This window comes from Carassius auratus, chromosome 30 (assembly GCF_003368295.1).
Source record: "Carassius auratus strain Wakin chromosome 30, ASM336829v1, whole genome shotgun sequence".
In the NCBI taxonomy this organism is placed as follows: domain Eukaryota; kingdom Metazoa; phylum Chordata; class Actinopteri; order Cypriniformes; family Cyprinidae; genus Carassius; species Carassius auratus.
This window is the reverse complement of record NC_039272.1, coordinates 7,516,363-7,532,252: the sequence shown is the minus strand read 5'-3', so window position 1 is coordinate 7,532,252 and position 15,890 is coordinate 7,516,363. Positions and strand designations below refer to the sequence as shown.

At 35.5% G+C, this 15,890-nt stretch overlaps 1 protein-coding gene across 1 annotated transcript; it reads left to right on the top strand.

Moving 5' to 3' along the window:
- The first annotated feature begins 12,741 nt into the window (after positions 1-12,741).
- LOC113049057 (cytochrome c oxidase subunit 7C, mitochondrial-like) lies at positions 12,742-14,127 on the top strand. Its single transcript, XM_026211088.1, has 3 exons — positions 12,742-12,908; positions 13,716-13,853; positions 14,041-14,127. Exons 1-2 carry the CDS (start codon positions 12,834-12,836, stop codon positions 13,830-13,832), a joined length of 192 nt encoding a protein of 63 aa, XP_026066873.1. The 5' UTR covers positions 12,742-12,833; the 3' UTR covers positions 13,833-13,853; positions 14,041-14,127.
- The last annotated feature ends 1,763 nt before the right edge of the window (positions 14,128-15,890 follow it).

Below are 15,890 nucleotides of genomic sequence, written 5' to 3'. Positions count from 1 at the left end.
ATTTATATTTGGTAGCAGTGGAAGCATAAGCATAACAAACAGCCTGGCTCATTGCCCATAACAGGCTGATTGACCAATTGTGGTTGCAGGCTGACCCGAGAGGCAATCAACAGTTTCTTACATCATCTTAAAGCTAAAATCTTTGAGTCTTTAAAAAAATTACTCATGGTTAAGATAATAATCAGCTATTAGAATATATTATATTAAACCAGATTGGATTACCTGTATTTTACAATTGGATTAAAAATGTTACTTTCAAATAAAGAGCTATTTACTACAGTTCTGACATTCACATTACTTTGATTTGTATTGTGCTGCATTAGAATGCATTACTGTACACATAACTGAGACCAAAGGTGATTGACTTTAATAAATTAACTTTAATATCCTTTGTCTTTAATTTACTAGAACACTGCATGATTGATCTTATGCTGTCTAGGCATTTTTACATTTATTCACCTCTGACGCATTAACAGTGTTTCTGCTACTTTTCCTCCTTTCTTAGTTTGTTTTTTAAGTTATATCTATTCATAAGACCGGCCTCATGTTAGTCTAATCCAGGCGTTTTGCTTATGCTGCACTATTCACCGTTTTCTATTATTTTGGTGAAAAGTTACTATATATGAAAGTTTTCTTCAGTGCACACAGATGAGAATGTTCCAGAGTGAAATGCTCAGCCATTTATCTAGTAAGAGCAATTTTATTTCTCTAACTCTGAGTTGAAAAAGTAGATCACTGAGCACTACAATTGTGCTTGCAAGCTTTCAGGTTCCTCCCATTAGGCCTGTTTGTTCCATTTACAACACATTACCACAAACAAGTTATTTTGAAAGAAAAGAAAAGCAAAAAGAAAACTGTCTGTAACCTGGATTTTTCTCTTGGTACAGCAGATTTTATAAGTACTGAAGGGTGAAGTTTTGGGTGGAAGCTTTGAATTGTCAGCCTTAGCGTTAATAAAGAATGAAATCCTTTAAAGTCTTGCTCCAATGATCTCATGAACGTTGTCCTGGGGCAGAATATAAATAAACTCCAGGCTAATAAATGCTGAACTTTCCTCTCTTTTTTTTCACAGTTGCAAGGCATTCAAAACATCTAGACATGGATGTCCAGAATAAAGGGAGAAAAGATGAGACGAATCTCTCTGAACAGCTGCAGAAATGAATCAATTGTGAGTCAGTCCTTCTGTCATTCCTTTCTGGTATCTTCACCCTCTGTTAAGATTATAATTCAGCTTGGCAGCTGAACTAAACGAATGGAGAGCAGTGATGTTTGTAATGACATGCTTGGTGATTTAGTATTTTCTATGTATCTCAATTCTGATGTCTAAATCCAAACCCCCACAGATCTTTCGGAATACATCAAATGATTATCTGTCATCCAAGAACTTTGCTGAACTTGCATTTTATTTGCAAGCTAGCCTTTACAAGTTCAAATTCAAGTTTTATTCGCTGTCAAATGGACAGAAACCTGGGCAGAGATGCATGACCACGTACGGCAGGAAGTTCAGATCAAGACCACAAACGGCAGGAAGTTCAGATCAAGATCACGAACGGTAGGAAGATCAGATCAAGGACACTGGTAGACTATCCCTTTAATTCAAGGCACTTCATCACCCACAGAAAACAAGGCAATTTACTGAAGGACAGTTGTGGTGCAAGCTAGTTGTTTTCCATGCAGCTCAAGGGATAGTGATCTTAAAGTCTGAACAATAAAACACCATAGAAGCTAATATTGTGATTCACAGTTTAACGTTTGACCTGACATGGGAGTAGTCTAGTAGTGTTACATTATTATGAAAGCACAGGTTCAAAGCAGTTCAGAAGATTTAGCTATATCTGCATTGTAGTTTTATAAAGGGAACCGATTATGAAGCTAAACTAATGTTGCTTTGATAAATTATTCAATGTTTTGCTTACTTTCATAAAATTACTTTTATGGAATGTCCTGTTTTAACTTTAAAGTTCACAAAAAAAAAATGCTCAATCTGTCATCCTTTCCTCATCCTCATGTTGATCCAAACCTGTTTGACTTTTCCACAGAACACAAAAGAAGATCGTTTGAAGAACTGAAGCAACTACTTGACTGACAATGGAAAATGGGCTGGACTAAAATAACACTGAGACATTTTTCAGAATATCTTCTTTTGAAGAAAGTCCTACAGGTTTGGAACAACATCAGAGCGGGAAAATGATGGCAGAATTTACATTTTAGGGAGAACTTTCCTTTTAAACTAGTAGCGACTAAAAGACTCTCTTCTCTCTTTGACTGCAAGATGTAACGTGATTGACAGGGACAAACAGAAGTTTTGATGCAAACTTCTCAAAGTGGCTGATTCAGCCTTAGCTCTGCTGCATTTAATACTGCATCAGCTGGCAATGGCCCTATCTAATTCGAGTTCTCCCATAGGGCCAGGCTTCTGCCCTGCCTCGCCGCTCCATCGTTCACTCCTTCCCAAAGGCTGAACCTGATGAAAGACCCCTCAGCCAGGGCCAGGACCAGAAATCAACTTTAATCAATCCTTTTTTCTGTACTGCATCATTGTTATTCTATTGATGCAGGGTTGGATTTTCACAGGCTGTTGCAGTGGACTTCAACTACAAAAAAAAAAAAAAATACACACACACACACACACACACAAACACACACACAATGACCCGTAATCTCCTGACTTTGCTTATATTCATAAATTCATAGTTCCAAGAAATTCCATTTAACTTTTGTTGGGGTTTATGGGAGGGCAATGTGTTTCCCTCAGCATAGAGGAATATACAATAACTTGAACAGCACAGCAGTATCATATAGAACAGGGCTTTGTCAATCTTACACGCTGGTGGGTTTCCACGGCCGTGAACACTTTATGACCCTGCCTGCTGAACTCAGGTGTCATGCGCGGGTTTGATATCTTCATGAAGTTGTAGATAGTTTCACAGAAGGGTGAATTTAAGGTTGATGGGTGGCAAGAAAGCAGAAAGTGCGCACTGTAAACAGAGAAACTGTGTATTTTTGCATAAAACAGATTTATTTGATGCATGGCAGAATGTGACTTCTCAAAACTCTACTCCACGATGTTCTTAGTGAATTTAAATGAGTTCACATATAGTACTGATGTATCAAGATTTAAGGTGAGGTAAATATATGGATATAAATACAGTGCATTAAGATTTCTTTATAGAGTTTGACAGTTTTTTTAAACATTTCTGTTTGCTTTGCACTCTGAAAGACATCATTAGTGAGGCAAATTTATGTGTGAAAATCAGAGATGCAAAGCTGGAGTCATGCGAATTTTCATCACTTTTGCAATCTAATAGATTAATGTCAAACCGGGTCAAACTTTTCTAAATAAATTAAAACTCACTGAAACTCATTTTTATTGCACTGTTGCTTAACGCATAATTTCTTTGTCTTTGTCCACTCGGTGTCATTTGTAATATATCTTTTCATACTTTTAACCAAAAAAATATATATATAGTCATAAAGTGTGTCATAATTTACTTTCACTCATGTCATTCCAAACCTGTATGACTTTCATTTTTTTATGAAGTAAAGCACAAGATATATTTTTAAGAATGTTGGTAACCAAACTGTTTGTATGGATAAAATAGACTTAAATGTTTTTTATCTTCTGTTATGTTCCACCAATGAAAGCTAACACTGTCGTCTTATGCTTACAACGGACTTAGAGAAGTCTCAAACTGTTGAGATTAAGTCATGGCTACAATGCTGCATCATTGATGTGAAGTTAGAGGGGGACTCATGAAATATTCCTGACCATAATGCTCAGGTGGCTCTAAGTTTAGTGACAGCCACAGACAGGTCTAAGAAGTGCTCAGCTACCCTGTGGGCCTGGGAACGCAAGACACAGAAAAGAAGTGACAGCCTATACGAAGGACTACACAGGGTGTCCTCTCTGCTGAAGATGGCAAGTTCCGTCACGCTATGTGGCCAGATGCATAAAGGACAAGAGCACAGGAGTTTAGTCAACACTGAGGTCTCTTGGGGTGACATGCAGTTGTCTGCTTGTATGTTTCTTCCTTAGTGAAGTATCCAGTATCTTAGTTGTGAAACGGATTTACACAACATTAAGCCGGTTGATCCTCTAATCAAGTCCCAATTTTAATTTTTATCCTTTCAAATAGATTGAGCTTTCAGAAGGATCTCTCTAGCTGTAAATCTCTCTGTGGGTTCAAAGAAATGTGGTACTTTCATCCAAGATCTAAGTCCAGTACTTGCCTTGGTCACAAATTAAAATTAAAGATTTTTTTTTCCTCCCCCATCAAGGAGGCATGCAAGTCTGTATACTTCTTGCGCTGCCAACAAATTAGAACTTGAAGTCATAAACACTGCACAAACATTCATATCTAAATGCATGTACTTTGCATCCATTAATCAAGCAGTTTTAACTTCTCAAATTCAAACAATTTATAACTAGCCAAAAAGTCTTCTTTATGGTACATGTTCCACACATTATCATATTTGAAGTCCTCTAAAAAGGATCCAGTGTCCTTATGATTAATTCCAGACATTAATTTTGTTTCTATTTCAGCCAGTGTTTTAAATATTAATTTAACTGCATTAAGGTCCTGCCATATCTATCTCTAAAGAGAATTAGACAGGCATCTTAAGTTCCTGCAGCTCCAAAGTAACTTCCTCTGGGTCCTGCGAGTTCAGAGAGTGAGTGAATGTGCACGCATATGCCTTTGCCCTATTTACTTAAGAGAGCAGCTGTATGTGCAGGCCGCTGACTGCGGCTGAAGAGCTTACTGTGTTTAAACAGTCTATGAGGGGAGAGGGCAGAGAGTTGACTAGTCACTTTAATGTTTAGTAGGGAGCCAGTGCTGCCATGGAGGTCATGCAGGTCTATTTTAATTTATTATTTTCAGGAGGTGAGCAAAAATTCAATTCTCAGTACACATTCACCTATGTATCTCCAAGGAGGTCTTTGGGTAATGCTGAATTCAGCACGTGAATGGAATTCTCTTCCAGTATTGATTCCATGATGTGACTCCATAAGAACATGATACAGTTTTACATTTATAGTAAGAAAGAAACTATAGTAGTGACAAAAATAAAGAGAAAAAAATATATATAGTTGGTGAAATAATGTTTTAAAAGATGTCTCTGACACTCACAAAGGGTGCATGTATTTCATTAAAAGTACAGTAAAAATAGTAATATTGTGAAATATTTGTACAAATTAAAATGGCTGTTTTTTTTTTGTTTTTTTTTTTGTTTGTTTTTTTCATTCATTCCACTGATGGCAAAGATGAATTTTCAGAGGATATTTTGTGGTGCTTTTGTGGAAACCTTGATTCTTTTATTCTTCTTCAAAGAATTCAAAAGAACAGCATTTATTTAAAATATAAATCTTTTGTAAAAATGCATTTACTGTCATTTCATCTTCACTGTCATAAAATGACTTGACTGATCAATTTAATTCATCATTGCTGAATAAAATTAATGAATAAATAAATAAAATAAAAATCTTGCTCAAACCAAACATTTGAATGCTACTTACAAATAAGGTGCAAAAGCTGTCACTGGGACATTACCCTTTCAAAAATGTCTAATATGCACCATTTAGGTATTGATAAATTTAAAGTGCTAATATGCACCCTTTAGGGATAAATAAGGTACAAAGGTATATTTTGTGCAATGATGCTGTCCCAATGACAGCTTTTGTGCCTTCCTTTTTTAAGAGTCTACCATGGTTTGCTAAAAAATAGGGGGAATTCAACATTGATAATAATAATAAATATTCCATAAGCAGACAATCAGCATTTTTAATGATTTTGCAATATTACTGTTTCATGTTTTTGATTAAATAAATGGAGTCTCGGTGAGGATTTATACCAAATTTTTACTGGTAGCGTGTGTATGCATGTGAACATGTGACTATATATACACTATACAATATACAAACACACACACTCCTATCTATATCTATTTACAATAACATGGCTGAGAAATCTAGAGTATTGACTGACATACACAGCCCACACATTCAAAGAGCTTCGCTCCACTGTAAAAACATATCACATAACAAGTGTAAATTGCCTCTTCACTATGGCCACTTTTCATGGTCTGATCTTGCAGTGTATAAAATCATGGATGGTTCTTCTTGGCTAAAATCAATTTTGGGCAATGCATTAAAGAGATTTGGATGATAGATCCCATCACAGAGGCTGCACTTTCACAGCAAACAACATTAAAATGCGGGTGCATGTGATAAGACATCAAATGCACAGATGAAAGATCACAGAAAACACTTCCCGCTTTCATGATGCATGAGTGTAGATCGCACATCCACTCTGAGTGTCTGAAGCTCTGTCAGAGTAATCCTTGGATTTATAAAACTAAAATATCAAAATCTCATCATTTATTCTTTGTTCTTTATAATAAAAAAAATAGAATATTTTAGTTTGGGTAACTTTCCAGTCTCACTGTTGGATTTAATGTAGTAGATTAATGTATTATATTAATTTATAAATTCATTTGGAAGAAAGCAGACATTAAAAAAAAAAAAAAATTATCTGTAGCCAAAATTATTTTTGAGAAAGTGCATTGACATCCCTGCCTATCAAGTGAGAGCAGGCTAGTTTTACAGTTCAGGGTTTAATTAATGGCCTGTAGACCTTGTCTTAAACGTCTAGCTTGACTGACTCTCCTGCTGCTTCCAGTAGGTCTGGAGGGGCAAACTGTCTTCGAAATAACAGACATTATCTGCTTCTACATTTAAATGCTGAAAGTCTCTTCTCTTGAGAGGAATTTCCATGCAGGTGGGCGAGACACTCAAGAGATGCGAAATAAACTCAGCTGAGTTTCTTTGGCTTTTACTTTATGTACAGAAAATCAGCTTTGACACCACACTATTACTAACACACCCCACCAAATCCTTTTAAAATGTCATTTAAAATGTACACCTCTTGTCTTCTGGGAAAAATGGTCCAAAAATATTGATGACTACCCATGCTTGCTTCATTGGGGGGAATGGTGCAGGATTTCCAACTTTAATTTTTAGAGTGCCTCAGGAGACATAGATAATGGGAGTTATTCCTGTAGGCAGAATAGGGCTATAGGTGTTTTTAGGCACTTTCTGATTTGGGAAGCTTGATCTCTGGCAGAGAGGCAGAGTCTGCACAACACTGCTCCCTACAGGCCTTCAGATCAACCGCCAGAAGATTAGATGAAAGCCACCTCATGTTGAGCTGTAGTCTGTCTTGTCCTGACGGTCAACAGAAGAAGAATTGACTAAGTTCCTGCCAATAAATACCTTTAAAAAATTGGTTTAGCATTAAGCTATTTCCGTCATGAGACATTTTATCTTTCAGTAAAGGTGTATTAGAGAGTTCCAGTGATGCTCATGTACTATAGTTGATAATGATGATCACAGGTCAGTTCATACACTCTGTGTGTTATTCATTGCACACTGTAAACAAATTCTGGTATCTATATCCCATGATCATAAATGCTCTTGGAAAAACACTGTAAACAGAGCAGTTCTATAAATCCATCCAGATCTCACAGGAATGTAACGCTTTCTTTTATCCTGCAGTCTCTGCTCGGTTGTGGGCGAAGAGAAATCTAAGAAGTCCTTGCTTTTCCAGTTCATTCAGTCAGAGCCAAGGTCTATTTTCTCCTGGGATCAGGTCAGCAGTAAACACAGGCTATTCTACCTTATTCCATGTTAAAGATTAGTATTTATCCACATGTGGTCTTGTTGCCCTGAGTTTACATGCGTCACTAATACATTCACATTCACTTTTTGTTATTGTGTGGTACATGAAGGCGGTAGAGAGAGAGAAAAAGAATGAGATGAATGTGCACCAGAGCTGCTTTTTTTTTTAAAGAAAAAGGAAAAGGAAACAGTGTTACAATTGAATATTTCCTTGAATAAAAACTATAAATAATATAATGGTTTAAATCTATTTTACACAAGAAGTAAAAACAAACCTTTATCCCTAGAGTGTAACTGTTTAAATCTCTTTGATTCACTCAGATTTACTGAAAGCAAAGTGTGTGTGTGTGTGTGTGTGTGTGTGTGTGTGTGTGTGCATGCGTAGTCAGTGCAATCAACTGATATCTGGCCATTTTGAGATTATCATTATTGACAGACAACTATGCGTGCTTGAGTGATAACAGAATTGTTTATCTATCTCCACTTAAAAGTTATAGATTGTACTGTTAGCTTTGCGGACAGTAAACAGTCTCTGTTTTTTAATAAAATTGTATGTGTGTATATCATATACAGCCACCCAGCTTTTTAGATATGGTCACTGGTTGACATGTAAAAACACATACGGATCATTATGTCTTTATTTTCTGCTGAGGTTTACATCCAAAAATTGACTTTAATTGTACCTTCACTGTTACTATACATCGCTGTGCTCAAAATAAATATGTGCTGATTGCATTTGCACTGAGAAATAGTGTGCTCAAAATCATTTGTACATTGTTTCAATTTAAACAGGTCTAAATTACAGGACAATGGGGGGGGGGCTGTAATTTCTCCTGCTTGTTCAAGTTTATGTTTTTAGAATTGAAACTCTGAGTCTGAGAAACTTGTATCTGGACTCATAGCTCTCTATAAGCCCAGGCCTTGGGGTAGAAAATAAACCTTTCATCACTCGTCTCTAACCTTGGGAAACAACAGATAAAGATGTCACTCTAAGGTCCCACCAAAAGGAAAAGTCACCTGATAAAGTATGCAATCTGTCTGCCTCTGGAGAAAAACAGAGGATGTTAAAACCAATCTCAGCCCACTGCATTCTTCCCACTATGAACATAATCTTTCCAGCACAGAAATGTCAGCTGCAACGATGCACGACATGTTAGCTGGTGGCACAGCTGCCAAAGCAAATTGATAAATTGATTAACATCTTTTGCCTAAAGTTACTGCTCATTTTGAATAGAGAATACCGTCTGCTCTGACAGGTGAGGTCGCCCCAGCAGTTTACAGTGTTGAATGCATTTATTAAAGACGCATTAAGGTAAATGCACATTAAGGTTATTTGTACCAGATTTGATCGTACTGTTCGTCTCTGGCCTCTTTTCACATGAGCAGATTTACATAGTCAATGAGCTCTGAATTATTTATTCAAGAAAATCCATCAGAATCCATCAACACAAGGTGCTGCAGATGGGTAAAACATAAAGTACTAACAAATAGAAAGAAAAATAACACAATAGAAAATTACGTTACAAACACATCGTTATAGAGTGCAACAGTGCGGAAATAAAAATCCCATTCATTTCACCATAGGGGAATTGATTTTTAATGATAAGATAGACTAAGATAGAGCTACTGTGAGCTACAAGGTTGTTATTCGGTGATATACAATTTGGTTGAAGCCATCAGCCTGAACAGATTCAACATATGTTTTAAAATTTAAATCATCATGTTCAACAGCAGAATTCCTAGTCAAAAAAATAAAATAAAATAATAAATAAATAAAATAAAATATGCATAACCAATTATTCTGCAAGAAATATCCATCAGAGAATCAAAAAAAGAGAATTGTCCCAAAAAACACAATCCACAGCTATGATTCATCTCGTAGTTGGTTGCTTTAGTTCAAGGCTTAAAACAAATACTTTTGAAAATCCATCTGGCAAAAATAAATGGGAAAAACACCAACCAAGGAACCAAGAACCAAGGCCGCTGAAAAATCAGTGATCACTCTTATAAAACTTCAGACAAACAGATTTCTCATTGTGACATCCAGGCAATTATACTTGACTTGACATTTACCTGTCAATCAGGAAATTAAAAGCTTTACAGATGTTCACTGTCATCTTGCTTGATCTTTGGAGCTATAACTTTTGGATCACTTTATTTCCCTTTGTCTTCATATTCCTTTTAAGGTCTTACTAAGCAGCTGTCAATCAATTTTGTTCCAAGTTTCCACCTTTCCATCAAAGGACTGCCTGCAGTGGACACACAAAATGATTTCATGACAGTTCAATCCGAAACGTAGACCTCATTATAAATATAAAATATATCATGTTGTATTAAGAATAAATATAATAATAACAATAAATAGTAATTTAATGACAGCACTGTCTTTTAAAAATTTATATATATAAATAAAATGACTTGCTGATATTTATTTATTTATTGTCTTGATGTTTATGGCAGTTTATCAGAGCAGATGCATTACCCTGAACCCTTCATTATTTTAACCATTTGCTGAGTGACAGCAGAGACAGGTGGATGCTGCCCCGGTTACGGCCTTTTGCTGATGGATGCAGCATCAGTGAGGAGGGCAGGGAACTATGTGTCATGAGAACCAAACATGCATACTCAAACACCCTGGATAACATAGTCAAACATGCTTCGGCTATGGGACAAACAAGCTGTCGTGACAAGAAAATTCTTATAAGGCTGAGGGGCTGAGAAGGTGAAACTGTCAGTTGCTAATCATGTTTTCCACAGTGGTAAAAGGTTTTATTTCTAATATACTAGACTTGCACCTTTATTCTGTTCATTTTTACCAGTGACCTAGATTATACATTCATGTTCCCCAAGTCTGAAGCAAAATGAAATGTATGAGGGGGAAAAAACATTGCTTAAAGGCTCATTTAACACCATTTGGTGCAGGTCTAAAAAGCTCAAACCTACATATGATGTTTTGAAAAGATTATTTGGTTAGTCTATTTGTGTCAATGGAGAAAAATGTCTGAGATGAAAGAAAATGCTAAAATCTAATTGCAAGACTTGGAGAGCTGTTCTTCTTGACATGAAAGAAATGAAAAGCATAAATTTTTTATAGTCTTCACCATCTTAAAGTGAATGAATGTATTGAACAACAGCTGAATATAGCCCAAAATGATTTTCATTGTCGTAACTGCACATTCTTTATATCTACTGCATAAACCAAGGGCAACAGAGCACAGCAGGGAAAGAGTGTTTCTCTGTGTCAGTCTTCTATTGCATTGAGGCCCTGTGAGTAAATATGAAAAATAACCCAGAATATTTAATAATCATTATCTTAAATTGCCCAGAATTCACACAGGGACATCTAATGCTTTGATTTCACTTAAATAATCACACTGCAAGCTACCTAAAGATGAATTAGATATTCTCCAGCAAACTCTACAAAGTGCTGCGGTCCTAAATTATTTACTGCTGTAAACTTTTACGCCACGCAAATGTAAGTGGTTCCATAATGGCAGTTTTATCAAAGCCTGCTGCTAGGACAGCTCCTTTGAAGTGAACTACGCTGAAAACATAAAAGGATTAATTTTTTTTAGGTAAGTGGTACATTTAAATAGCTATATTTAAATAAACAAATTTAGTTGACTAACTTTCAATTAAATGTAGCTAAAATAAATAGTTTGCAACCACTTACCTAAAAATATATATATATATATATATATATATATATATATATATATATATATATATATATATATATATATATATATATATATATATATATATATATATATATATATATATATAGTAACAATATAAAGTATAATACAATTCACAAGCAGTTGTTTACACTAATAGATATAGGTTTAAAGAACAGTTCAATAGTTCAGCTTAACCTGCCCTAAATATACTTACCTGAACTTATTTAGTTGGATTTGTTTTTTATTTGGGTTGGAAGTTAGAACTAAACTTTGCAGGATGTCGGCCCTCAAGGAGTAGGGTTGTACATCCCTTGTAGTGACGCACATTAACAGAAAAAAGGTTACTTATGCATTGCAAAATAAGGTGGATACCTGTGACTGAAACTGGAATATGTTTGATAATTAACTTACATCAAGACCATTAAAAAAGTATGTCTTTTTTATGCATGCATTCATCATTAACATAATTCAGATATACTACATCCACCGTGCTGCCATTGTCAACTGAGCAATTGTGTCATCAGTTCACTATTCATCTCGGCCTTATAGGATAGGACAGTGTCCATCCGTTGTGCATTCAAAAATCTAGGCTAAGCTTTAAATTGCATGTAGGCTACTGCTTCATAAATATTAAGGAGTGTGACATAAGACTACTGCTTTTCACATGTAGGCTATGTGGAACTCAGAAGCAAGCTACACTGTAACTGATTTTTGTAATTTGAACAGGATTTTACTGTAATATGTACAGTAAAATGTGTATACAGTATTTTACTGTAAATAGCAAAAGAATTATGGGAAAATATACGGTCTACTGTATTTCCTCAGTACTGTAAATCAATTTACAGTAGTGAACTTAGGACTTATTATTCCATAGAAATCACAAGTTTTCGAGTAGCCTATTTTCATAATAATTACCTTGAATGAGAACTGTACTAAAAATAATGCAAACAGCAATAATAATAGCAAGAATCTTAGTAGGCTTAGCTTTCACATGATTTAATTTAATACCTACAGCTGATTGCATGTTAGGCCTACATAACATCAATCAATCAATAGGCTACAGTCTCTGTTGAAGGCTTGTGTAGCTATTACAACAATTGTGTACACATATTTTTATAATAATGTTAAGGACAAATGCAATGATTGCATCAAAAGCTACATGTAGCCTCTGCTCAGGTTAGGATGGGCTAACTATAAACTAAGCTATACGTTACAGCAGGAAAATAAATCACCAGACTTGTAGCAAAATTATTTGGATATTAATTATTCAAGTAAAATCTTCCTTATTGTGAAATTCAGGCTGATTGTTGTGTCAGCGTACGTGACTTTTGAGACGTCTGCTTTAAAACTACATTTCCCATAATAACTCGCGGCGTGACTGACGTTACCCATAAGGCTGTTGGTTCTTTATCTTCATGCAGGAAGGTCATTGAGAGTCAGACTCGGATTGAGCAGATCTCAAACTTCAGCAGTGAACTATGCTCGGACAAGCCGTGCGACGCTTCGCCACCTCTGCGGTTCGCTCCAGTCACTATGCGGAGGGACCAGGAAAGGTGAGGAGATTTTAGGATATGAGCAAAATAAGTCGTTTGTTGTTTCAGCTTCAGCTTCTATATGACTGGTTGTCACAGGCCTTGTGTTCGTCTGAAGCCCTTCCGGATGTCCTTTAAAGTGTTTAGTAAAAACTTATCAGTTTGATATGTACATGGCTGTGGTTAAGCTTATATAAATAAATTCATTAACTTGTTAATCCGTGATTGTAATGGACCTGCAAGGGAGCAATGCAGGAGTGTCTTTAGCTTAGTTTAGCCTAGCCTAGCTTAGCTTAGTTTAGCATGTTTAGATGATCAGGCCACTGCACCTGTCTGTGTTAACCGCATATGTCACGTCTAGGGTAACCTTCAATGATTTTCAATTTGAATGCATTCATGTGCTTTAATTTAGTCAATTTGGTTTATTTTAATTAAGTTGTGCTGCAATATTGTTAAATGCCCTTGCATTGGCAATAGTGCACCTGCTGCTTAATATTTTACACTGATCCCAGACATGGAAATTACCTATCTTAAAATACTTTTGTAGTTCTATTTAGCTCCTAAATATTACAATTAGCTATAAACTGGTCTTTGTTTATCTTTCTATCAAACTAGTGGCAAATGCGAGGATCTTGATTTTAATTTATTGAACTATAGGTGTGGGAACTCTAGTATAGACTTTTCAGCCAATAAAAAATGTATAATCTCAGTAGTAACTTTCTAATTAAGTCAAATTTTATTAATGAATGTAGTGTTGTTCAATGTAATTAATTTGATGAAAGTCAAAGCATAATTCTGAAATGAATTTTGGCGTTTTCATTTTTGCAGAACTTGCCATTCTCTGTAGAGAACAAGTGGAGGCTTCTTGGCATGATGGTGCTGTTCTTTGGCAGTGGATTCACCTTCCCATTCATTGTTGTCAGGCATCAGATCCTGAAGAAGTGAAGCTCCTACCAGTCACACGTTGTAAGTAACTTCACATATTACTGTACACATTCTGAGCACATGTGCTTCACGGCTAAATTACCTTTAATGTTCTTTAACTTCATTAAAATTTGAAAACTATTGCAAACAATAACCAATTAATAATTTAGGATCCTGTTTTTTTTATTCTCCTCTTACATTGCTCCTTTGTGTTTTGTTTTTCTTTTAGGTCAGTGTGATTCTTGTCCAACACAGCTCTCAGTTTCTTCTGGTGTGGATCCTGTAATGTTATTGTAAATAAAACTGGCCAATGACATTGCTGTGTTTTTCTCCTTCTTTATTTCACGCTTTCCTAAAAGCATAGGCTAAAATGTACATAAATGAAATGATTCTCCGGTTACACTTTATTTTAAGGTGTCCTTGTTGAGCAATATTATAGGATATGTATGTATGTATATGTGTGTGTGTGTATATATGTATATGTGTATATACGTGTGTATATATACATATAAACTATATGCAAGGGCATGTGACGTGCAACAAGCAAACCTTAAAATAGTGTTACCAGTTCTCCTTGTAAATGTATATTTGGATTTAGGGCTGAAATGATTAGTCGACAAATGTTTTTGTTGTCGAGTAGTCTTTGTCTTATGTCATAAGATCTAAAGTAAAGAGCCTGCAATAATGCGTTTTGACCAGTGTGCACTGTTTCGCAAGACTAATTCCGGATACAGTCCATGAGAAGAAATCTGAGTCTGCTGAGCGTTGTTGGATGTATATGTAAATATATACTGTGCACTTTCCTCTCAATAACAAAATAAACACATCAAAAACTGACAGTGGTGAGCAGTTTAAAACACATCTGTTTACAGAGATGTGGATGTTTGCACGAACATACTCAAAATGTCTTATCACTTAACCTTTATTTTGTTTCTTATCCATATGACTCACAAAAATGTTTCAGATAATTAAATGGTGAATACGAGTTTCTCTGCCATCTCATTTTGTGTGCTAAATATATTTATTTAATTGAATTGCATGACTATAATTACATAATATGACTTTCAAATGCTGAAGTGATTACCTTAATTTATTTGTTAGAATATGTATAACTCGGTATTTTAACTAATTGCAAAAGCTGAAAAATAAATCTCCACTGATTAATCGGCGAAATAATCAGTGGTTAGTCGATTAATCTAATAATCGTTAATCGCTTTTCAAAAAAATTGTTTGTTGCAGCCCTACTTGGATTGAATCTCTCCAGAGTCGGTTACATTTTATTCATTCATCCATTCATTTGTACAATAAAATCTTCACTTAAACACTGATATGACGTTTACTAAAAAGAGTTCTCTTAAAGAAAATTCTGTTCATGTACTACTCACCCTCCACTTGTTTAAAAACTGTATGAGTTTCAGCTGACGGTAGCCATTGACTTATATAGTATTTTTACATATTTTTAGGTCAACTATCCCTTTAAATATTATAGACCTATATAATGACATGAAAAGGCTATAAAGTATCAGAAGTTCGTAGCTGTGTCTGTTTTATTCACATGCAGGACTCCAGAAACATTCTCACTTAATGAGAATGAATTGCGTTCTACAACAGTGATTACAATGTAAAGATGATTAAAATGGGAACGTCAGCCAGGATACTATGTATGCGCCGAGAAGTCATTCACTAACAGCTGGAAAGGTATTTTGGAAGGGTGTTGTTTTCCCTCTACAATTGTCAGCTTTGTGCCTCTGCTGTTGAAGTTCATATATGAACCCATTATAGTTCAATTAACCTTCTACTGCCAAAAGCTATAAATATCTAGGAACAAAACAACAGGGAGGGAGACTTGCAAAGTGACAGGGTAATATTGGAAAAGAACTGGCATTAAAAATTTTATTTCATTGGGAACTGGCTCACTCGAGTTTTGTGTGCATCAATCAAGGAAATGTGGCTTGCCAATTTTATTTTGAAGACCATAGGACTAAGGGGTTGTAAGACTGAGCAGTAAAACTAGCTTGTTATAAACCATTCAGACCACACTGGTCATATACAATTCGGTTGCTTGATAAATTCAGCTAT